We start from the raw sequence: 27,338 nt of genomic DNA on the forward strand, positions 1-27,338 counted from the left end.
AGACTGCAGGTAAACTTACCACATTATACAACACAATGACAAATTCAGCTCTGCTACATCATGTGAGATATTCAACACCCAGCTATTGTTTACACTGTGATGTGCTGCCACCTATAGGCAGTCCTGTGAATTGCTATTCTTTTCTTTTTTTTTGCCCATTGACCCAACAATCTGCTCTCTTATCACACTGGACAGAGGCAGGAACTGAGCTCTGTCCCTGAATCTGGTGGAGTTTCCTCTGTAGGGAAATAACAATGGAGAGGAAGAGGAGGCAGAGCCAGCTGGACCGGGGAGCTTTGAGACCAGGAGCATGCATGTCGCCTGGTAAGACGGAGATATACAGGAGAAGGGTGGGATAACTGGTGGAGACACCTAGAAGACAGCAGCAACATGGAGCACCAGACCAAGAAGGGAAAGAAGGTACCGAGGGGTAAAATTTCTATGTATCTGTGTGTATCCTGTGGTCAGGCCCATCCTGCCCCTTGTATCATAGGACCCGTCACCCACTTTTGGTCCGATCTCTGTTTCTTTCCTGCCAGGCCCTGGTTTCGCCAATCAAACGATTAGTGTCCCTTAAATCTGCCCGTCGCTCAGCGGTAAGAAACAGCAGCTACCGTCGACCCCTCCACTCCGTGCCTGTGGTGCCCCCCGACTTCTTGCTGGATCCCCAAATTCTTCTGCATGATTATGTGGAGAAGGAAGTAAAGGTAAGAAGATGGCGCGGGGTGGGGATTCTGGCCATAGACAGATAGGAAATGTGGCCGATATATGAAAGGGAGTACCGGGAGGAGCAATGCAAATATTTAAAGGGGTTGTCCACTTCCATGGCGCTGGTCTCTGCGACTAGTTGTTCTTGGGGAGGGGGATCCTGCTGCTGGGAACTCCACTGTAAGTTGTTGAGATTGCTTGGTAAATGCTCCACTGCCCACCTCTTGGTGCCCACGACGCGCCGGGTCCTCCAGAGGTAACGCTGCTCTGCTTAATACAGGTGGTTCTGAATGAGGGATAAAAAATATCCATCTTGTTATTTTTGTATGTTTTTATCCCCCCCCCCCCATTTTATTCCTGTACCCCATATTCAAAAAGTTAAATAAACAAATTTTGAAAGAAAAATAATAATAAAGTTGACAGCTTTTATCTTCCTCGCAGTTCTTGGGTCACCTGACTTGGGTTGTGGCCTCTCTGAATCCATCAAGTCGAGATGAAATTTTGCAGCTTCTGGATACAGCCAGGGTAAGACCCCCCCCTCCCCCATAATAAGGGTTTCCAAATCACATGCTAAAGACAAAACAAAAGTCTCTATAATCATCCCGCAAGAGGGAGCAAAGATTTCATGTTCTCTTTATCCCGAGAGATTCGTTCTCCTGTGCTATGTAGTTCATGTTATATGATGTATGGTTATTACTTTACCAGCCCTACTATATTACTGCCCCCTATATACAAGAATATAACTACTATAATACTGCCCCTATATACAAGAACATAGATACTATAATACTGCCCCCTATATACAAGAATATAACTACTATAATACTGCTCCTATATGCAGGAATATAACTACTATAATACTGCTCCCTATATACAAGAATATAACTACTATAATACTGCCCCTATATACAAGAATATAACTACTATAATACTGCCCCCTATATACAAGAATATAACTACTATAATACTGCTCCTATACACAGGAATATAACTACTATAATACTGCTCCCTATATACAAGAATATAACTACTATAATACTGCCCCCTATATACAAGAATATAACTACTATAATACTGCTCCTATATACAAGTATATAACTACTATAATACTGCCTCTATATACAAGAATATAACTACTATAATACTGCCCCTATATACAAGAACATAACTACTATAATACTGCTCCTATATACAAGAATATAACTACTATAATACTGCTCCTATATACAAGAATATACCTACTATAATACTGCTCCTATATACAAGAATATAACTACTATAATACTGCTCCTATATACAAGAATATAACTACTATAATACTGCCCCTATATACAAGAATATAACTACTATAATACTGCCCCCTATATACAAGAATATAACTACTATAATACTGCCTCCTCTATACAAGAATATAACTACTATAATACTGCCCCCTATATACAAGAATATAACTACTATAATACTGCCTCCTATATACAAGAATATAACTACTATAATACTGCTCCCTATATACAAGAATATAACTACTATAATACTGCTCCCTATATACAAGAATATAACTACTATAATACTGCCCCTATATACAAGAATATAACTACTATAATACTGCTCCTATATACAAGAATATAACTACTATAATACTGCTCCTATATACAAGAATATAACTACTATAATACTGCTCCTATATACAAGAATATAACTACTATAATACTGCCCCCTATATTTAAGAATATAACTACTATAATACTGCCCCCTATATACAAGAATATAACTACTATAATACTGCTCCCTATATACAAGAATATAACTACTATAATACTGCTCCCTGTATACAAGAATATAACTACTATAATACTGCCCCCTATATACAAGAATATAACTACTATAATACTGCTCCCTATATACAAGAATATAACTACTATAATACTGCTCCCTGTATACAAGAATATAACTACTATAATACTGCTCCCTATATACAAGAATATAACTACTATAATACTGCCCCTATATACAAGAATATAACTACTATAATACTGCTCCTATATACAAGAATATAACTACTATAATACTGCTCCTATATACAAGAATATAACTACTATAATACTGCTCCTATATACAAGAATATAACTACTATAATACTGCCCCCTATATTTAAGAATATAACTACTATAATACTGCCCCCTATATACAAGAATATAACTACTATAATACTGCCCCTATATACAAGAATATAACTACTATATTACTGCCCCTATATACAGGAATATAACTACTATAATACTGCCCCTATATACAAGAATATAACTACTATAATACTGCCCCCTATATTTAAGAATATAACTACTATAATACTGCCCCCTATATACAAGAATATAACCACTATAATACTGCACCTATATACAAGAATATAACTACTATAATACTGCTCCTATATACAAGAAAATAACTACTATAATACTGCCCCCTATATACAAGAATATAACTACTATAATACTGCCCCTATATACAAGAATATAACTACTATAATACTGCCCCCTATATACAAGAATATAACTACTATAATACTGCCCCCTATATACAAGAATATACGTACTATAATACTGCTCCTATATACAGTAATATAACTACTATAATACTGCCTCCTATATACAAGAATATAACTACTATAATACTGTTCCTATATACAAGAATATAACTACTATAATACTGCCCCCTATATACAAGAATATAACTACTATAATACTGCCCCCTATATACAAGAATATAACTACTATAATACTGCCCCCTATATACAAGAATATAACTACTATATTACTGCCCCTATATACAAGAATATAACTACTATAATACTGCCCCTATATACAAGAATATAACTACTATAATACTGCTCCTATATACAATATAACTACTATAATACTGCCTCCTATGTACAAGAATATAACTACTATAATACTGCTCCTATATACAATATAACTACTATAATACTGCCCCTATATACAAGAATATAACTACTATAATACTGCCCCTATATACAAGAATATAACTACTATAATACTGCCCCTATATACAAGAATATAACTACTATAATACTGCTCCTATATACAAGAATATAACTACTATAATACTGCACCTATATACAAGAATATAACTACTATAATACTGCTACTATATACAAGAATATAACTACTATAATACTGCTACTATATACAAGAATATAACTACTATAATACTGCTACTATATACAAGAATATCACTACTATAATACTGCTCCTATATACAAGAATATAACTACTATAATACTGCCCCCTATATACAAGAATATAACTACTATAATACTGCCCCCTATATACAAGAATATAACCACTATAATACTGCACCTATATACAAGAATATAACTACTATAATACTGCTCCTATATACAAGAAAATAACTACTATAATACTGCCCCCTATATACAAGAATATAACTACTATAATACTGCCCCTATATACAAGAATATAACTACTATAATACTGCCCCCTATATACAAGAATATAACTACTATAATACTGCCCCCTATATACAAGAATATACGTACTATAATACTGCTCCTATATACAGTAATATAACTACTATAATACTGCCTCCTATATACAAGAATATAACTACTGTAATACTGCCCCTATATACAAGAATATAACTACTATAATACTGTTCCTATATACAAGAATATAACTACTATAATACTGCCCCCTATATACAAGAATATAACTACTATAATACTGCCCCCTATATACAAGAATATAACTACTATAATACTGCTCCTATATACAATATAACTACTATAATACTGCTCCTATATACAATATAACTACTATAATACTGCCCCCTATATACAAGAATATAACTACTATAATACAGCTCCCTACATACAAGAATATAACTACTATAATACTGCCCCCTATATACAAGAATATAAGTACTATAATACTGCTCCTATATACAAGAATATAACTACTATAATACTGCCTCCTATATACAAGAATATAACTACTATAATACTGCCCCTATATACAAGAATATAACTACTATAATACTGCTCCTATATACAATATAACTACTATAATACTGCTCCTATATACAATATAACTACTATAATACTGCCCCTATATACAAGAATATAACTTCTATAATACTGCTCCTATATACAAGAATATAACTACTATAATACTGCCCCCTATATACAAGAATATAAGTACTATAATACTGCTCCTATATACAAGAATATAACTACTATAATACTGCTCCTATATACAATATAACTACTATAATACTGCCCCTATATACAAGAATATAACTTCTATAATACTGCTCCTATATACAAGAATATAACTACTATAATACTGCCCCCTATATACAAGAATATAAGTACTATAATACTGCTCCTATATACAAGAATATAACTACTATAATACTGCCTCCTATATACAAGAATATAACTACTGTAATACTGCCCCTATGTACAAGAATATAACTACTATAATACTGTTCCTATATACAAGAATATAACTACTATAATACTGCCCCCTATATACAAGAATATAACTACTATAATACTGCCCCCTATATACAAAAATATAACTACTATAATACTGCCCCTATATACAAGAATATAACTACTATAATACAGCTCCCTACATACAAGAATATAACTACTATAATACTGCCCCCTATATACAAGAATATAAGTACTATAATACTGCTCCTATATACAAGAATATAACTACTATAATACTGCCTCCTATATACAAGAATATAACTACTATAATACTGCCCCTATATACAAGAATATAACTACTATAATACTGCTCCTATATACAATATAACTACTATAATACTGCTCCTATATACAATATAACTACTATAATACTGCCCCTATATACAAGAATATAACTTCTATAATACTGCTCCTATATACAAGAATATAACTACTATAATACTGCCTCCTATATACAAGAATATAACTACTGTAATACTGCCCCTATGTACAAGAATATAACTACTATAATACTGTTCCTATATACAAGAATATAACTACTATAATACTGCCCCCTATATACAAGAATATAACTACTATAATACTGCCCCCTATATACAAAAATATAACGACTATAATACTGCCCCTATATACAAGAATATAACTACTATAATACTGCCCCTATATACAGGAATATAACTACTATAATACTGCTCCTATATACAGGAATATAACTACTATAATACTGCCCCCTATATACAAGAATATAACTACTATAATACTGCTCCTATATACAAGAATATAACTACTATAATACTGCCCCTATATACAAGAATATAACTACTATAATACTGCCTCCTATATACAAGAATATAACTACTATAATACTGCCCTCTATATACAGGAATATACCTACTATAATACTGCCCCTATATACAGGAATATAACTACTATAATACTGCCTCCTATATACAAGAATATAACTACTATAATACTGCCCCCTATATACAGGAATATAACTACTATAATACTGCCGCTATATACAAGAATATAACTACTATAATACTGCTCCTATATACAAGAATATAACTACTATAATACTGCTCCTATATACAGGAATATAACTACTATAATACTGCCCCCTATATACAAGAATACAACTACTTTAATACTGCTCCTATATACAAGAATATAACTACTATAATACTGCCCCTATATACAAGAATATAACTACTATAATACTGCCCCTATATACAGGAATATAACTACTATAATACTGCTCCTATATACAAGAATATAACTACTATAATACTGCTCCTATATACAAGAATATAACTACTATAATACTGCTCCTATATACAAGAATATAACTACTATAATACTGCCCCCTATATACAAGAATATAACTACTATAATACTGCCCCCTATATACAAGAATACAACTACTTTAATACTGCTCCTATATACAAGAATATAACTACTATAATACTGCCCCTATATACAAGAATATAACTACTATAATACTGCCCCTATATACAGGAATATAACTACTATAATACTGCCCCTATATACAAGAATATAACTACTATAATACTGCCCCTATATACAGGAATATAACTACTATAATACTGCCCCCTATATACAAGAATATAACTACTATAATACTGCCCCCTATATACAAGAATATAACTACTATAATACTGCCCCCTATATACAAGAATATAACTACTATAATACTGCTCCTATATACAAGAATATAACTACTATAATACTGCCCCTATATACAAGAATATAACTACTATAATACTGCCCCTATATACAAGAATATAACTACTATAATACTGCCCCTATATACAAGAATATAACTACTATAATACTGCCCCTATATACAGGAATATAACTACTATAATACTGCTACTATATACAAGAACATGGATGTAACCCGGGAGGAGGATGTTCTACTGTTGAGCGCAGCATTGAGTTGTATTTGTTACTGTGGAACATTCATTGTTATAATTTGGTGATATTTATATTTGATATATTTGTTTTTCGGCAGCAGCTGAAGGAGCTTCCCCTGCACTGCACACGTGAACAGGACAGTATTCTTAGTTTGTCGGCTCGGAGTTTGTTACTGACCTGGAGAGACAATGAGGAGCTCATTTTACGGATCCCCACACATGAGATTGCTGCGGCTTCCTATGTTAGGGATGACGCTCTTCATCTGCTGGTCCTGAAGACAGGTGTGAGAATCAGATTGTCTCTCCTGCACTGAGTGTCCTGGGAATTTACAGTCAATGTTACATTTGTTAGTAGAAGTTGTATTCTCTGTCTATGATCGCTCTCAAACTTGTGATCTTTCCTTTAGGTCTTGGATTGGACCCTGTTCCAGCCTCCGGTAGCTTGGAAAGAAAACCTCCAGTTGGAAAGGCCGACAGGACCCAAGGAGGAGACCGCGCCGGCTCCAAACCCATAGGGGGTGCTATGGAGAGACGCCATACTATCTGTAGCTTGGACTGGAAGATGGCACACAAATCTTCAGATGGACGACCCAAGGGTGGGGGTAGTTTGGAGAGGAGTGGAGCAAAACAAGAGGCTGGAAGCTGGGAAAAGAGGCGCGGAGGCCAGACGTGCAGCAATTGGGAGAGGAGAATGACGTTCAGTGGCAGCTGGGAGAGGCGACAGCCCTGTGGGGGCAGCTGGGAGAGGCGACAGCCCTGTGGGGGCAGCTGGGAGAGGCGACAGCCCTGTGGGGGCAGCTGGGAGAGGCGACAGCCCTGTGGGGGCAGCTGGGAGAGACGACAAGGAGGGCAGAATCCCTTAGATCCCAAGGAGCCAAGTCCAGATGCCTACTGCAACTTGATAATCCTGGCAGTAGAGAATAGAGTGAGTCAATGATTTTACAGTGTAAATCTCTAAATCATGTGACTTGACTTGTGTAGATCCTGCATTCACATCATGTACTATACTCCAGTTGCAACCAAAGCTGCATTCAAAATCTGCCTTTTGCTGCCAGATACAGCTCACCAGACACCCTGGTAATCCATGATATTCTGCAGCAGACAATTATCTGTACAGACAATGAGCCTGCAGGAAACGTCATTGAGGTCATTTAGCTTTAGGACTAACATAAAACCGTAACATTTTATATGCAGCTTTCGGTATAACTGGAGAAGACATGATGTATAAAGAGGTCAATATGAGATAGTAAAGTATTCCTAACTATCATTTATAATATAAGTACAATGTATATTATGGTATATGGGATCCCTACCCATTATAACATACAAATTACACGGTAAGAAGTACAAATTCTACACCTAGTGGTCATACCTGGTACAACAGAAGGGTCTCTACATCTTCTTGCAGGATGGTTCTGATCTTGTCAATTTTTACAGGACGCTGCAGAGGAATCGTGCGCTCTCATCTGCCAAGTTTTCCAGATGATCTATGGAGATCAGAGCATTGAATGTGTGGACCGGGCTGGGTATCATTATACGTCCCCTCCGGAGAGGCCGTGGCTGGCACGTTGTAAGATGTGGGCCTGGGGCAGGGACCCAGGTCCCCCAATGTTCATTGTTTTGTTGGAAGAGCTGTCCGTTTGTGGGATGTGCACGTAATCGGATGGGTCTAGTGATGGAGTCATTGGCGCCCTTGTGGGCTGGATGCCTCCCTGATAGCAGAGGTTCCTAGTAAAAAGTCGATGGCGGTCCTGGGCAAAACTCTGAGCGCAGAAAATAAATATAGTTCCAAAAATTAGCCTAATTGCAGTGCCCGATTGTGCCTAAAAAATACCATATCTAAATAAAAGTGCTTAAATAATGCCACCATAGTGTGCCACAGTGCCCAAATAAAAGCACCAAAACATGCCCTATGGAATATTGCGCTTAAACAATAACACCCCAGTGTCCTAATAGCAGTGACTAAACGTCATAAGTGCCATGTCGTGCCCTGATAATACTGTTCACAGAACCTAAATAAAACCACCCTAGTGAACCCAAATAATAGTGCCATATAGTGCCCAAATCAGCAGCCATGCCATACTCATCAGGGTGAAGTCCTGGGCAGGGTCCCTGTTGCATGCGTTGTCAGGAATGTGGAGGGATCCTGTCCCGTTGACCCTGGCACCCCTGAGTTGTGGTGCCACGTGTAGTGTCTAGTGCAGACATGGGCAAACTACGGCCCGCGGGCCACATACGGCCCGTTAGGCTTTTTAATCCGGCCCGCCGAACTTGTCCAAGATATATCCGTCCTCAGCAGCTGCTAGTTCGCGCAGGAGGCCGGATATATCCGTCCTGTGATGGCGCGGGTACTGCCAGTGTACCCACGCGATCAGCGGCAGGAGCACGGCTGTTATACACAGCCTGGCTCCTGCTGCAACTGCCGGAATCGAAGCACGCGCCGATTCCGGCAGTTTAACCCATTAAATGCCGCTGTCAACAGTGACAGCGGCATCTAATGTGTTTGACAGAGGGGGGAACTCCCTCTGTCTCCCGATCGGCGCCCCCGCAAACAAATCGCGGGTCGCCGTCGGGTTTCCATGACAGCCGGGGGTCTAACAAAGACCCCCAGGTCTGTCTTCAGCATCTGCCTGTTAGGCGATGCCAGAGGCATGACCTAACAGGTTGCCTGTCAGTTTTACACTGACAGGCAATAATGCTTTGGTATACGAAGTATACCAAAGCATTATATATGCGATCGGCACATCGCATAGTGAAGTCCCCTGGTGGGACTAAAAAAAAAAAAGTAAAACCGTTAAATAAAGTTTGTGAAAAAAAAAATAAAAAAAATTACAGTCAAAGTCAAATAAAACTACTTTTTTGCCCCAAAAAGTGGTTTTATTTAATAAAACGGTCAAAACAAATCACACATACACATATATGGTATCCCCGCGATCGTAACAACTTGACCAATAAAATGAACACATTAATTAAACCGCCGGATGAACGGCGTCCAAAGAAAACGCAAAAAAACAACGGCAAAATTCTCTCTTTTCTCCCATTCCCCCCATAAAAAATAAAATAAAAGTTCATCTATAAGTCCTATGTACCCCAAAATAGTACTAATGAAAACTACACATTGTCCCGCAAAAATCAATCCCACGTACGGTCACATCGACGGAAAAATAAAAAAATTACGCCTCTTGGAATGCGGCGATGCAAAAACAAGTAATTTTTTTCTAAAAGGCTTTTTATTGCGCAAACGTAGAAAAAACATATAAAACCTTTACATATTTGGTATCCCCGTAATCGTGCCGACCCATAGAATAAAGGTAACATGTTATTTATGCTGCATAGTAAACGGCGTAAATTTATAACGTGAAAATTAATGCTGGAATAGCTGCTTATTTTCAATTCTCTCCTAAAATAAAGTTAATAAAAGTTAATCAATATGTTATAAGCATCTAAAAATGGTACAATTACAAAATACAACTCGTCCCGCAAAAAACAAGCCCTTATACGGCTATGTCGACGTAATAAAAAAAGAGTTACGACTCTTGGAATGCGACCGTGGAAAAACAAAAAATAATCCTTGGTCATTAACGTGCAAAATGGCCCGGTCATTAAGGGGTTAATGTGGCGCGTATTTCTCTTTATTTCACTTTAATTTTCACTTCGTTTCACGTCACCGTTAAGCCCTTCGGTTTTCAAAGAGTACAATATCAGCCGTCACTTTGCCACGAAGCATGCAAACTATGCTAGCAAGCAGTCAACACAAGAACGGGCGGCTACTGCTCAGAGGTTGGCAGCTAATTTACAGAGTCAACAGAACTTTTTTCTTGATAAATCACAGTGCGTATGTTATTTTAATCTATTTACATTTCCTCCTCCCAGTATCTGCGAAATAGTATGTAAATGCCATATCTTGCATATTCCTTGAGACAAATTTATTAACTGATAAGGGCTATTTTTCACATTTGAAAGACAGTTAATAAATTGGGTTGTAGTGTTCTTACTGTGCTATGAGGTTTGCACACACTACATTTAATGCTTTAGTATATCCGGCCCAAACACTCCCTCCAAATGCTCCTGGCCCGGCCCCTCTGTCAAATTTTAGAACCCATTGTGGCCCGCGAGTCAAAAAGTTTGCCCACCCCTGGTCTAGTGGGTGAGGTAAAGGCTTATTATTAATGATCGTTTCAGAGCATTTTGCCCCATTTATAATCCGACCTTTATTTCTTTCTATTCTCGTCTCGTTTCAGGCGACAGCTCGCATACAGAGGGGACATTTTCATACGACGCCGACTTCAGCTGCTGCAGCTCCTTGTAAGTCGATGAAACTGGGGTCAGGAAAAATGGAAATATTTTCTTAAAGGGGAAGGAACCCAAAATGTAAATCTGCGTCCGTATATTGCCGGGATGTTTACTGATACCCAAATATACCAGAATCGGACCCTGTCTCTGTGCGTAATCTTCAACTCTTCTCCGTTATCAGCAATGGCTCCCATGATACATTCGAGGTACATTACAGCGGAGAATCGTCCCCCTCGTTTGCCGTGTCTGAGCAGAGTCTGGCATCCGGAGACAGCGACCAGAATGGCGTAGACCCAGAACAGCTGCAGGACTACATGATAACTGTGAGTACCCAAACTTTTTGTTCGTGTGTTGATGCAATGTGGCTAAACAGTTGCTGGGGGGACTATAACTCTCAGCATGCCATGACCACCAGTATGCCGTGACTTGTAGTTACACTGCAGATGTGAACCCACAGTTCACCTGACTCTATTATTTGTCAGTCAGGACAAAAAAAATCACAATGGGTCATATGTTGTTCTCCAATCACATTCAAAGCTGCATTCAAAATCCTGTTGGCTGACGTCTGTTCTGCTTTAACATTATACAGACACAGAAAGACCCTACATTTGTGATTTACCATAACATGGGAATAGAGGTAATGTGTTTTGTTTTGGTTTTTATCCCCCCTCAACAATAGACTGCTATACTGTGCCTGGTATTGTCAGGTCCGCATTTCACACCGAATAACCACCTCTGTAAATTGAAAGCTGAAGGCATGCCTGGAGAGAAGTACACCACACAAATGTCTGAGGTACAGCTTCAATGTCAGCCAGGAGGGACTGAACTTTATTCAGAACAAAGAAACACACACAGAGAAGACACATGCCCCTCCCTATAGATGTGTGACTTGCTTGAATTCCATTGGCTCTTCTGCTGTAACTTTTGCTATACATTCTTCTGCACACTCCTCTTTGCATTCCAGGGGGCGGTGTCTTCCATAGGTGTGTCCGACATGAACAAAGAACTTGTTATATATATCAGTATATTACACAAAGAACTGAAATGTATATACATATATGTGAGGATAATATTTTTCAGACAATATACATAGTAATGATCCCTGACAGTCCCCCCTAAAAATATTATTACTCTATCCCTGAGTCTTGCCTAGCAACCTACCACTGACCACTCGAACCAGGCGGGTAGGGGTTTTGGATTTCTTCACCAGCTTGAGACGAGCTACTCCTGATGAGTAACCCCCCTTTGTACCTGGACTTCCAAGGTGTCGGAGTGGTCCTAACTTTCCCTATTCTCCTCTGGATACAGGATGGTTGTCTTGATATAATCTACAAACCGCTGCTGGTTGTAATATATATATATATTAATCCGGTCTACATTTTTATTAACAGTAATAATTGTCGCACTGTCACTTACTGTCCTAATGGGACTTTACCCCTGCAGATATGACAGGTCATGGGCAGCACAGTGACCTTCACCTCACACCTTCACATAAAACTCCTCAGATTGTAATTTGCAGCACCGTGGCATATTTACACACATTATAATTATAAACCTCAGACATTATAAACAATAGGGCCTCAGCTAATAACATAATGCCATCACCAATCTCATGCTATCACCCTCAGGTCTCGGGTCCCATCAGTTCATTGCCAGTCCTGTACACCATCGTCTTCTTCTTCTCCTGTCTTCTGCTCTTCACTGACTGTCACCCTCAGGGTAACCCACACAATTGTGGAGTCAGACTACGTTGGTGTCCAGTGGGGGAGTTATTATTACCCCCTCCTGGTCACTTACTTATCAAAACACTTGATCCTGCTGACGGATTCACTCAGGTCTTTGGTCTTTACTTTGCTGATGTCATCAGGACTTGGTTTGGTCCTTCTCATCTGTCCGACACCGTCTCCTTTAGTTTACGTCATCAGGCTGTACATAGCACCGCATGTTGTGAGCCTGGGGTGAGATCCCACGTAGGCGGATTAGTGGAGTTGTATTGTGACTATCAAACCCTCCGCATCTGTACTCTTCCTCTGGCAAGTTACTCGTCTGGGCGGCCGCTTAGAATTGTGACACTGCCGTCAGTTCATGATAAACGCGTTGTACTGGCTCAGGCTGTGCCTGCCGCATCTCAGTGATGGAGTTTATCGTGTTAAAAGTCTTTTAGTTCATATTTACTGGCACTTGCTGGGGGACCCCCAACCCTTGTCAATTGTTAAAATAAATACTAATCTGGTGATAACATCATCCGCATACACTATAAACGTTGTTCTAAGTACATACAATAATGTCAGGCCCTTAAACGACATCAAACACCTTTATATAAGGAAAAACTTCTCTGTTACAATGGACAGGGCACCTAGAAGATGTGTAACTTACTGGGTACATTTCATTTGCACTTGGTGATACCCTTTCAGCAGGATTTGTACCTTGATCTCAGCTGATTGCCTGGAACATCTCCACCTCACAGAAAGATACACAGATTCCACATGTTTATCTGACAAGCGTCTTAAACCTATTTTTCTTACTCTAACCTGGTTCGTTCTACCTGGGAAGGCCTCTCAAGGTCGGTTCTCTTCGTGGGAGGCGGGTATGATAAGGGTGGCACCGGTCTGCCAGGACTGTTCTGTAGGCAAATCAAACAGCTCTAACAGAATTTAGCAGCGACAGCTGTAAAACCTGGGACATACCAATTAGATCTTACCAAATCGATCCTTGCAGTCTTGGGGCATATGTGAGGTCATACACCATCAAAACAAGTGCCATCAAGAGTGAATTGGGTGCCACCGTTCACCTTCCTTTATCCGTCCACATTCTGTTAGAATCTGGTTCTCCCGCCTTCCGCTCCCAGTTGGACTCGTCCTATGGAGAACAAGCTTTTTCATTGTATAGACATTAATTGATCTTAATCAGATAATTCAATTGAAGAAAAACATTAACAAATAGCATCTTTACATCAAACGTTCACACTGGTCAGTAACTAAAACTTACAAATTGATTCTTCTTCTTTATATACATATCTATACATACACATATACACTGCACAGAATTCTCTGCTCTAAAATTTCCCTTTCACAACAAAAATAAAAATAAACAAATAAAAATGTTTTCTAATGGGAATATTCCACTTCTGTACCTTTTATCTGACGCATGACTCTAATAGTCCAATGCTAAGGCTGGTCCAGAACTTTACATAAAACTTAACCTCAATATTTAATATTCCCACAACACTTCTTAAATACAATTATTAAACAAACTAACTTTGGGATAACATCTGGAGAACTGCTGATATCTTATTGTACAAACATCAGGTCAATACCTGGGATACCATTGTTCCCCTGTCACTTACACACAACGTCTGTAGTGGGGAAAATACAGGCCGGGCTTCAGGCCCCCCTGAGAATAGGTCTACACATACGAGCACCGCGTCATACACTTCTACCTCGGGTAGTTGTATGTTCTGCAGTCGCTGGGACTGTTAATCTGGCCGGGCTGCACTTTTCACAGGTACCTTTGCTGTTTTACCTATGTCATGCCGTGCGCACATCATGCCGGCTGCTACAAACCTAGTGGTGGCATTATTGTATCCAGGGACAAGCCAATTTACTGACACCTGGCTGCACATATCCTTGTTGTCAGGTCTGTCTTCTCTCGCTCTCTCAATTGGCTTACCCGATGATCCAATAAAGTTCCTACTACCAATGGGCCCATAATTGTGGGCGATGCCAAAAGCGTACCTAGAGTCAGTGTAAATGTCGGCCGTCTTACCTTCTGCCAGGTTACAAGCCTCAGCGAGCACCTCCAGCTCCGCTCCTTGAGATGAACAAGAAGGTGAGAGTGGTTTCTGGATGATTTACCTGGTGCTTCGTATCCCGGCTTGTACATACTGTATAATAAAATATCTCTTTATTACAAATTTACATTAAAAACCCATGTCACATATAGATAGAACATCTCAAAGGGGTGGCGTCTTCATTCTCTAAAATAAAACCAAATGTTATACACTTCTCCACACTCATCTGATAATCCAGAATACCTTGAGAATCTCACTTTTATCAGGTTCTGCAAATACTTGATTAATAAAAAAAAAACAAATAAAAAGAAAACATTCCTAAAAACTTTACATCAAATTAACAATGTCCAGACAATTTTTGTTTTGCCTTCCCCCTCATCTTAATCCATAAAGACTCGTGTGAGTGACGTCACCTCTGCCTCCTGTGTAAATTTGCTGGAGGGGGATGGTCTCTTACACAACCATCTACACAAACCTCAAAATGTAGGTTACTCTCATACACATTTAATCTGGATTACTCATTGGGGTCTCTTACACATTTTAGATCTCCTGAAACCAAATTAATTAACTCAAAACAAACCAAAATTGTACCTGATCAGTTCCTTCACCCTTCCCCCCTTTGTGGACTCTGCGAAAGTAATGTAGCAGAGTTCAAAACTACATCTCAACATAACAAAGTCTGGCACTCTATCTGTGCGGCACTAGTTTAACCCCCTGTAATGTGCAACAGCCTGAAACAAAAATGACTTTTTCCTGACGAAAATACATTTGATCTTTACAATGACATAACTCATGTGTGAAATCAAAAGCAAAACAATTGTAGTTTGTTATTCAATAAAACAGAAAATATTATATCTGATAACATTAATTACTGCAAACCAATAAACTGTATATATATATATAGGGAACGGTGGGGGCACATACATTTTCAAAACCCCGTGTCTCACAGTATCTGTAGTTTAATACATCTGAATTAACATCAAAACACATGAAATCTGATCATATCAGAACACATAAATATCGTAACTTTTATCAACAACAGCGCATGCGCAAAAGAGAAGAAATTTATTTCGGTTTGTACACATTACATATATATATATATATCTCAGCAGTGCATATTGAAATCCCTTTGTCTCATCAGCCCTGCGGACTGCACCCAGTCAGCCCCCCCTCCTCCTCCTCCTCCTCCTCCTCCTCCCAAACACAGCACACTTTAGAGGGGAGGGAGGGGGGGGGGTCACAAACTCACAGCTTCTCACAATCTTAACACTTTCAATGCCGGCAAAACAACATACGTATCTGCAATCATTCATCACACCATTGTATAGGAATTATCTACGTTAATGTTTAACCATACAATCTGTCGGCCACCATCTCTATATTATGATGACGTGTTGCTTCATCTGTGAACTAGACTGGAACTTCTGTAAATAGAAAAAAAACACTACAAATGACAAAATTAACAAGGTGATTATTTCATACTGATTTGGTTGGGCCGGGCGTGGCCACATCAGGGGCGGGGGGGGGCAGCCTCTCCCATTGGAAACACAGTGCGCAGCTGTGAAGGGGGGGTGGTTTCCCACCCACAATGAGGACACACTCAACATGAGGTACGGACGCCATTACCGGGCGTTGGCTGGTCCTGTTTTCTAATACATATAACATACAATACCTTTCTTATTCCTAACTTCCATTCACTTCACCAAATCATGAATAGGATCGGGTGATCCTGATGATTTGAATATGGACCGTAAACCATCCATTCTAACAGTCTATATTATACACGTAATTTATATAACAATTTTCGATCTGCAACTCTTGGTCTGGCAGGAAATAATATAATTTCACAGTCTCCAACGCTAAGTCTCGCCGAAATAGTATAAACTCTAGTCTGCAATGTATTTATCATTACATCTCGCTAGAATTATAAAAAATCTTTAATTAGACTCTCAAAAATATTCAATTAGACTCTCTGGCCTCGCTGGAAATATTAAAAATTCCACAGTCTGCAGCTCTCTGGTCGTGTTATATAACTTTATTTATTTAGACTCTCTGGCCTCGCTGGAAATATTAAAAATTCCACAGTCTGCAGCTCTCTGGTCGTGTTATATAACTTTATCCAGTCCCTAATTACCCAGAGGATGGTTAGTCGGGCGCGACTAGGGTCTCACAGGTTTCCAACCTCACAGCGGAAAATATCACCTCTGTCGCCTGAGATAATCCAGGAAATCAACAAAAGGGTTCTACAGATCGCTACAAGACTGCCCACTAACACAGATAAGACGAAGATTTATAAAATCAATTCGCTTACCGTGTTATTGCGGAGGTGATCAAATTCCTTCAGTGGGCAACTTTGAGTCCTCTGTTTCACCCTGTGATTGTCGACTGTCCGGATTTTGATTTTTCCTCGAGTGAGGTCCCGGCTTCGGCACCAAATGTCAGGTCCGCATTTCACACCGAATAACCACCTCTGTAAATTGAAAGCTGAAGGCATGCCTGGAGAGAAGTACACCACACAAATGTCTGAGGTACAGCTTCAATGTCAGCCAGGAGGGACTGAACTTTATTCAGAACAAAGAAACACACACAGAGAAGACACATGCCCCTCCCTATAGATGTGTGACTTGCTTGAATTCCATTGGCTCTTCTGCTGTAACTTTTGCTATACATTCTTCTGCACACTCCTCTTTGCATTCCAGGGGGCGGTGTCTTCCATAGGTGTGTCCGACATGAACAAAGAACTTGTTATATATATCAGTATATTACACAAAGAACTGAAATGTATATACATATATGTGAGGATAATATTTTTCAGACAATATACATAGTAATGATCCCTGACAGTATAAAAGCTACATCTCTCACAGTGCAACGCAGCAGAGATTGCTCTGTATAGACTCTGATTCAGCCGGGTCAGTGACAGGGAGATGTGAGGTCATGCAATCTGCGAGCTAACGAAACAAACAGAATTGTAAATGCAGCTTTGGATGTGATTGGAGTATAAGATATAATGTAACTCAAGATTAATAATAGAAAAGAATAGAATGAAACTTCTGAGACTTCTACAGATCAGAGTGTGATCAGATAATTATATGTAATAAAGTAGTTGTCTTTGTCTAGTTGAGAAACAAACTGGCCACTATGGAGATTTATCGCTTCGCCTGCCTTTTACGTGAATATCGTCTTGGGATGGACGTGAAGGAATACTGCCGAGAGCTGCTGCAACTGTACGGAGAGAATAGGAAATTCCTTCTACTGGGTAAGAACAGTGGGACATATTCATATAGTATCTTATGTCTCCCCATTATGTACCATGTTCTATACATAAAATTGGGGGGCGGTCACATACTTTTCAATTTCATGGATTTCGACCCATTAGAATGGCCAGAATACTTTAAAGTGAATGTCCCCCTAAAAATTGTCTAAAGGCAGTTAATGTGATAAAATAAGGGATATTACTGGTGTATTCCCTGCGGGTTATCGTGTTAGTATTGTCTCTTTAAATATTTTATCATATTCCCTGTCTTTAGCAAATTTTTTGGGGACTTGGAAAATGACTTTGAATTCCCAGCCTAGGGGGCGCTCACTGCACCGTACTCACTATGATTTAATTATTGAGTTCACTACACAGACAGTATGCAGAAAGCTCCCCCTAGTGGTGGCGGCAGATAGTCCGAATTGTATCATTATTGCTGCGTCTATACAGGTGTATTGGAGCTCTGTATTAGAAAATGGAGCTTCAAACTGCTATAAAGATATATAGGTGTGTGTGTGTATATAAATGTGTGTGTGTGTGTGTGTGTGTATATATATATATAAATAATGCATGCATGTATAGAAATGTTTAAATGCCTGTGTGTGTAATAAATACACACACACATAGATTTATACACAAACACACACACACACACACACACACACACACACACACACACACACACGTTTAAAGGGAATGTGTTGCCAGAAAAACATGTTTTTTTAAAAAAAATTAAACATTTAGTGTGTGGGTGATTAAACATTGTTCAAATTTTTTTTATTTTTTTCACGAGTCAGGAAATAGTCAGGAAATATTATAAATTAATTCTAATTTATAATACTACCCATTTTTGGTCACTAGATGGAGCTATTCCCAAAATTGCAGCAGTGCAACATAGGGTTAAAAGCCCTCGCTCTAGTGAGCTCTCAGCATCCCCCCCTCCTTTATCCTGGCTAGTGCCGGGATAAACGAGGGGTTTGAACGGTGTAACCTCCTACACTGTGTGTCGCCATTTTTTGAGCTAACACACAGTGTAGTAGGTTTACATACAGTAGTAAACACACACAAACACGAACATACATTGAAATCTCTTACCTGCTCCTGCCGCCGCGGCTCCCTCCGGCCCGTCCGCTCCGTTTGCTGCCGCTGGTCCAAGTGCACAAATCCGGAAGCCGCGACCGGAAGTAGTAATATTACTGTCCGGCCGCGACTTCCGGTCCACAGGAAAATGGCGCCGGACGGCGCCAATTTCGAATTGGACTGTGTGGGAGCGGCGCATGCGCAGTTCCCACACAGATGCCGTACACTGAAGTCAATGGGACGGGAGCCGTTCGCAGTCCCTATGGGACTGTGGCTGCCGTATTCCATGTCTGTATGTGTCGTTAATCGACACAGACAGAAATGGAACAAAAAATGGCATCCCCCATAGGGAAGAAAAAGTGTAAAAATAAGAAAAAGTAAAACACAAACACACAAATGAATATAAACGTTTTTAATAAAGCACTAACATCTTTAACATATAAAAAAATAATTTGTGATGACACTGTTCCTTTAAGCATTTATATAGTACTAGATACAACTGTCTTTCAAGACTAAATCAATGCTAGTTCAGGTTTTGTATCATTGTGGTGCAGTTCTTCGGGCAGAATTTCTGCTGCGGGGAGCAGCGCTAGAAAAAAGATTCCATGCGTTGGGTCAGTTCACACGTAGCGTAAATAGTGAGCGGAAAAAAACGCTCAAGAATTGACCTGCGGTGCAGAATTTTATTCCGCAATGTGTCAATTGTATTTGCGTAAATGCTGCCTATTTGTTGCGGGTTTTGCCCATCGAATGCAATGGGGAGGTAAAACCCGCAACAAATAGCTGTGGTTGCGTTTTTTTGCGGCGGGTTCACAGCGATTCTGCTGCAAAAAACGCAACTCAGAAGAAAAAAAATTTATATTATACTTACCCATGAGTCTGTGTTTCTTTCTCCAGGCCGGCCTCCTGGGATGACGTTTCATCCCATGTGACCGCTGCAGCCAATCACAGGCTGCAAACGTCATCCCAGGAGGTCAGCCTGGACAGAGAAGCAGAGAGATCTCGGTAAGTATAACTTTTTTTTTTTTCTGAGTTGAAATTTTTCCGCCACTAAAATCACATTTGTCGCGGGTTTTACCTCCCCATTGAATTCACCGGGGAAAATCCACAACAGAAAAGCTTAAATTTACTTACTGAAATATCTCCTTTCCCTGAGTCCACCGGCAGCACATGATGGGTTAATGACCTACTTCTTCCCAGCTCGTACAGAAGAATAGAAGACGTAATTAGTTTTAATTACAACCTCATTAATCCCTAGGCCAATGGTATAAAGAACAACTTGAACCGACATACGATGTGTAGCAATTCAGCAATAAACAAAAATTGTGGTGGGGAAGCCGTGCGTTGCCTTTGGACTCGGGGAAAGGAAAAATTTTGGTAAGTAAATTGAAGCTTTCCCGATCGTCCTTCTGGTAGCACACGAGGTAAACGAAGTTTCCTATTGAATGACAGCAAGCAGAGATCTTGAAAAACATGTGGAATTGACAAAGTATATTGGAAAATACCATTATACATTATAGGTGTCATGTGACATTAAAGTTATGGGGGCACTAGGTCCAGACTGTGGGATCTTTTACTATATTCATCTTCCTCATCACTATTAATTGGCCGTAACCTCTCGCTCGGGGTGTAAGGAAGAGATTTCCTGACCTGTTCCGGGTGGTAACGGTCGTACCGCACTAATATATTTGTGGCGGCAGGTTTAACCCTTTGTTTGTATCGTTCCCTCTACTACTGATACACGGACATCGAGGAATTCTATTTCCTGATCCCCAAACTTACTCATGAATCTCATATTCACACGGTTACAATTGAAATAACGATAAATTGTGAGAATTGGTCCAATGTCCCGGGGCAGGTGATAAATACATCGTCTATATAACGGAGCTAAAGCTGCAGAATGAAGTCTTATTCCGCGATACTAAAGATATCGCAATTCTTCAATGAATGTAGTTCACGTTACGTATAAAAAGGGCGGCGCAAGAAATGACGCCAAGGACGTGATAAAGCGCGGGATCGCACGATACGGCCGCCGGCCGCCCTTTTCCACGTCCTATAGACCAAGATGATTGTAATAAAGGAATAATTTCTTGTAATGTTGAACCATGAAAGGCGTTGGGCCCATTCACATTACATTTAATATTTAATGTATAGGATGAGAGAAGCTCCCAACGTATGTTATACGCAGGCGGTGACGGACCTTTTACCAGTGACATCCATCACCCATAGGACACTTTAAGATGCATTACACCCTGCTCATCATGTATAGATTAAACGGATACCATTGTAGCCTGTGGATGACGGATGCCGCTGTTCGATATTCGTCCCCTATAGACTATTATGGGAGTAGGGCAGAGTGATATATAGTCGTGTAGGAAGAGATTTCGTATAACTTGTAATTTATTCATTCCTATTCCTCCTCACTCTGGGCTTAGGAGTCCAGTGGGCGGTCCTATGCCGTGATTGGCAGCTATTTCTATACTTGGCTGTCAATCATAGATGAGACCGCCCCCTGGACTCTTAAACACAATCTTTTAGCACAAAACATTCTCTCCATCTGCGCGGCTTTTCCTCTATATAATGTGCTGCCTGCAGATCGCACACTCATAGTGCCAGGTTCTCATTAACTATGGATGACACCGCTCCATCCCACCACACGGACATAGAGAAGGACATCCATGTATGAGGGCTGAAATCTCATAAAACCACTGGAGAAGTAATGGAGGAAACATCTTGGAGGTGCCGGGTGCCGCCAACTATGGGGTCACTGCCCTCCAGAACCTGGACACCAGTGTAAACACCGGGGCTGTCATCTATGGGGGGCCTCAGACCTCTCTCCTCATCAGGTTATTGGGTGGGACGCACAAGCCGGCATTGACCACTGACATTCCTTGACCCTTCCTTCATGTGTCTGACGATCTATATTAATAATCAGAGCAACCAATGATAATGCCATTAATACATGGCGGCTAATGATGTCGTCTGGAGGAGACCCCACCACATTGTGCACCGCCCGTCTCTCTAATTAGGTCTAGAAGTAACGACGGCTGCCTTGTCCTTGGTGTCCTGCCGCCCAGTGGACTCCAGGCCCAGACTCCTCTATCCCGGGTCAGCGAGCAGATGAGTGTGCAATGGCCAGAAGCACCAACTGGATGGAAAGTATTGCTGGTTGCTGATCTTAAAAGCTGTGAACACCTTTAAATTAGTTTTTGTTTTTGTTTTTTATAAAAATGTCGATCAGTGTTTGGTGCAACTTTAGAATGATTTTTTATTAAAAATAATTTTTACTTTTTGAGATACAGCTGCTTTGTATCCTATATACAGAGCAACTGTATCTAGTGCTGAGACCTGAATCCGTCAGGTTAGCGGGACTGACGGCTTCAGTGACAGCAGGTCCTGCGTGTCTCTGAGTTGAGAACTTAGGTGTGATGTATAACAGTCAGAGACACGCAGGACCCGCTGACCTGACGGATACAGGTCTCTGAGCAAGATACAGCTGCTGTGTATCCTGTATATACAGCAACTGTATCTCGAAAAGTAAAAATAATTTTTAATAAAAAATCATTCTAAAGTTGCACCAAACACTGATCGCAATATTTATATAAAAATAAAATGCCCCTCAAAATTTTCCATAGCCTTAACAGGGGGCTCACTTGCTAGAAACCACAAGATGACCCTGTGCAGTCATCATGGCCTAGAGCAGCGGTCCCCGTCCTTTTATACCTTGTGAGCCACATTACCTGTACATACATTACGTTACTTATCCTGTACTGACCCTGAGTTACATCCTGTATTATACTCCAGAGCTGCACTCACTATTCTGCTGGTGGAGTCACTGTGTACATACATACATTACATTACTTATCCTGTACTGATCCTGAGTTACATCCTGTATTATACTCCAGAGCTGCACTCGCTATTCTGCTGGTTGAGTCACTGTGTACATACATTACTTATCCTGTAATGATCCTGAGTTACATCCTGTATTATACTCCAGAGCTGCACTCACTATTCTGCTGGTGGAGTCACTGTGTACATACATTACATTACTTATCCTGTACTGATCCTGAGTTACATCCTGTATTATACTCCAGAGCTGCACTCGCTATTCTGCTGGTTGAGTCACTGTGTACATACATTACTTATCCTGTAATGATCCTGAGTTACATCCTGTATTATACTCCAGAGCTGCACTCACTATTCTGCTGGTGGAGTCATCTGTGTACATACATTACATTACTTATCCTGTACTGTTCCTGAGTTACATCCTGTGTTATACTCCAGAGCTGCACTCACTATTCTGCTGGTGGAGTCACTGTGTACATACAATACATTACTTATCCTGAGTTACATCCTGTATTATACTCCAGAGCTGCAGTCACTATTCTGCTGGAGGAGTCACTGTGTACATACATTACATTACTTATCCTGTACTGATCCTGAGTTACATCCTGTATTATACTCCAGAGCTGCACTCACTATTCTGCTGGTGGAGTCACTGTGTACATACATTACATATCCTGTACTGATCCTGAGTAATATCCTGTATTATACTCCAGAGCTGCACTCACTATTCTGCTGGTGGAGTCACTGTGTATATACATTACTTATACTGTACTGATCCTGAGTTACATCCTGTATTATACTCCAGAGCTGGACTCACTATTCTGCTGGTGGAGTCACTGTGTACATACATTACTTATCCTGTACTGATCCTGAGTTACATCCTGTATTATACTCCAGAGCGGCACTCACTATTCTGCTGGTGGAGTCACTGTGTACATACATTACTTATCCTGTACTGATCCTGAGTTACATCCTGTATTATACTCCAGAGCTGCAGTCACTATTCTGCTGGAGGAGTCACTGTGTACATACATTACATTACTTATCCTGTACTGATCCTGAGTTACATCCTGTATTATACTCCAGAGCTGCACTCACTATTCTGCTGGTGGAGACACTATGTACATACATTACTTATCCTGTACTGATCCTGATGTACAAACCTACTGAGCAACCAAGTTTTGTGGCATAATATGGATGCTACAATGCTGCGGTATTACAGGCATCTGAAACTGGCCCTACATTACAAGCCTCACCTCTTTTTACCAGAGGGAAACCTGGCCATTATTTTTGGTTAAAAAGATGTAGCGACCCTCATTGGGGTCAATTCATAAAGGTCTCCATAGATGGAAAGATTTCACCCTGATTATGCACCGACTCGGATGGAATAGTGAATGGAGCCCTCGAAAACCTAAAGCAAAACATGGCGGCCACCAAGATTGACAGCAACAGATTTTCTTTTCATGTTTAGGTTTGGAATAGAATGGACTATGATACTGGTTGTGTTTTTGAATTTGAATGGCTCAGGGGTTTGGGTGTCCGGTGGTTGTTGCTGTGGTGCAGGGGCTCCCGGTTCACATCCACTGTGCTCTTATATATATTGAGGAACTTCTATGGAGTCTTTCTCAATGTTTTAGTGACCAGAGTCAAGTAGAAGATCAAGAAGTAGACCACCACTTCTTCTACTAGCTCAGATTTAGGTGAAGAGTTTGCTCAGGGAGTAGCTTGAAGACAAAGACGATTGTAAGCCTCAGGGTGGCGCTGCGGAGGGGCGGACTGTGAGCCTCAGGATGGCGCTGCGGAGGGGAGGACTGTGAGCCTCAGGGTGGCGCTGCGGAGGGGCGGACTGTGAGCCTCAGGGTGGCGCTTCGGAGGGGAGGACTGTGAGCCTCAGGGAGGCGCTACGGAGGGGAGGACTGTGAGCCTCAGGGTGGCGCGGCGGAGGGGACGACTGTGAGCCTCAGGGTGGCGCTGCGGAGGGGAGGACTGGCGAGTGTTTGAGTTTTTGGTTCTTATCCCATTTCTGCCTCTTGATAGATTATATTCATCTGGAATCTGCAACTGATGCTGGAAGATGTTGTGGCGCTTATTGTTGGCCCAGTGGGTTGTAATTTGGCTTCGTGTAGCTCCAGGTTCTAGTCCTGCTGCTCTTGTTGGGACATTATATTCCTTTATGAGAACATTGGAAAACATTGTATTTATCTGGCGAGTGTCCTCAGTCATGGTCTGGTCCAGGGTATAGGGAAAAACACACGACTATGGTGTGAGAACCTGGAGTTCTAGCCCCATGAGGGAACTTTATTATTTATCACATTGAGTAACACAGGAGAAGGTGGCAGAGGTGACCATGGTGGCCAAGGTGGAGACAGCAAAGATGAACATGGTGGCCAATTCGGGACTGGCAAAGGTGACCATGTTGGCCGACGCAATGGTGGCGAGGGCTCAGGGTTGGTCCTGAGGTCCGACCAATGGTTGGAATATTTGGTCTCGATTTTCTTTAAGCTGCATTAATCTTGCTTACAGTATTGACTATTAACCCTTGGTGAGAAATCGGACTCGGGTGATGCCCATGGTTGAACTTGATGTTGGCTCCTTGATATAGTTGGTCCATGTTGCTCTTTGCTTGGGGTGACCCGCGCTACACAAATAATCTGAAGCTCCAGTGTTGGGAACGGGGCGGGCGGCTGATCTAGAAGATGTTCTATGAAGTAGGAGAAGTCTTCTCTGCAGGAACATCTGAAGTCCTGGGCTGAGGTGGAGACGACTGATCTTAGGATCTTCTTTTTTCGTCTCTCAATGTCCCTTCCCCTGATGAACCCGTCTTAGGACTTTTAGATTCCTCTTTGTGTAACATTTCCTTTATTTTAGACTGATAATTAGAGAAATCACCTATGACTTTCAGATCTGGCCGTGGGTCAGTGGTCAGTGCAGCGGCTTGTATGGAAAGAAGAAGTCATAGGTTCTGGCCCTGTCTGCTGCTATTTCATTTGTTCCGTTACATTCCGATCAGAGTCTACATTTTTTTGGCCACAAGGGTCAAAACTGCTCAAAACCGTTCCTCCTCCTCGATAATGACATTAGGAAACGTTCTCTTATATGTATAGAGGTGGGGCTGGCTCAGAGGGTAGAGCGCCAGGAGAACCAGTAGTGGCACTGGAGACCAGGGCTCAAATCCTGTAGTGTAGCCATCTGGAGTGGGAGCCTCTGATTATAGAAAAGTGAAGCCAACCGCAAGCCTAAAGCAAGTGGCCCTACAGATTTTCTTTTCATGTCTAGGTTTGGAATAGAATGGACTATGATACTGGCTGCATTTTTTTTAAATTAGAATGGCTGAGGGGTTTGGGTGTCCGGTGGTTGTTGCTGTGGTGCAGGAGCTCCTGGTTCACATCCCCTGTGCTCTTATATACATTGAGGAACTTCTATGGAGTCTTTCTCAATATTTTAGTGACCAGAGTCAAGTAGACCACCACTTCTTGTACCAGCTCAGATTTAGGTAAAGAGTTTGCTCAGGGAGTAGATTAAAAACTAAAATAGATTGTGACGACTATAAGCCTCAGGGTGGCGCTGCGGAGGGGAGGACTGTAAGCCTCAGGGTGGCGCTGCGGAGGGGAGGACTGTAAGCCTTAGGGTGGCGCTGTGGAGGGGAGGACTGGCATGTGTTGGAGTTTTTGGTTCTTATCCCATTTCTTCCTCTTGATAGATTATATTCTTCTGGTATTTGTGATGATGATGATGATGATGCTAGAAGATGTTGTGGCGCTTAGTGTTGGCCCAGTGGGTTGTACTTTGGCTTTGTGTAGCTCCAGGTTCTAGTTCTGCTGCTCTTGTTGGGACATTATATTCCTTTATGAGAACATTGTATTCATCTGGGGAGTGTCCTCAGTCATGATC

At 40.6% G+C, this 27,338-nt stretch overlaps 1 protein-coding gene across 2 annotated transcripts in view; it reads left to right on the plus strand.

The window, feature by feature from the left end:
• The first annotated feature begins 177 nt into the window (after window positions 1-177).
• Window positions 178-27,338, plus strand: part of CCM2L (CCM2 like scaffold protein) — a 36,617-nt gene continuing 9,456 nt past the window's right edge. The window contains exons 1-9 of one of the 2 annotated variants that reach the window (XM_075847047.1): window positions 178-420; window positions 540-707; window positions 1,132-1,233; window positions 7,281-7,464; window positions 7,590-8,107; window positions 8,620-8,752; window positions 11,424-11,487; window positions 11,657-11,798; window positions 18,386-18,524. In XM_075847047.1, the coding sequence (XP_075703162.1) occupies window positions 391-420; window positions 540-707; window positions 1,132-1,233; window positions 7,281-7,464; window positions 7,590-8,107; window positions 8,620-8,752; window positions 11,424-11,487; window positions 11,657-11,798; window positions 18,386-18,524 (1,480 nt within the window). In that variant the 5' untranslated portion in view covers window positions 178-390. The remainder of the gene's footprint in view (window positions 421-539; window positions 708-1,131; window positions 1,234-7,280; window positions 7,465-7,589; window positions 8,108-8,619; window positions 8,753-11,423; window positions 11,488-11,656; window positions 11,799-18,385; window positions 18,525-27,338) is intronic. The other variant, XM_075847048.1, reaches the window with a different exon arrangement.

This window comes from Rhinoderma darwinii, chromosome 13 (genome assembly GCF_050947455.1).
Source record: "Rhinoderma darwinii isolate aRhiDar2 chromosome 13, aRhiDar2.hap1, whole genome shotgun sequence".
Classification (NCBI taxonomy): Eukaryota; Metazoa; Chordata; class Amphibia; order Anura; family Rhinodermatidae; genus Rhinoderma; species Rhinoderma darwinii.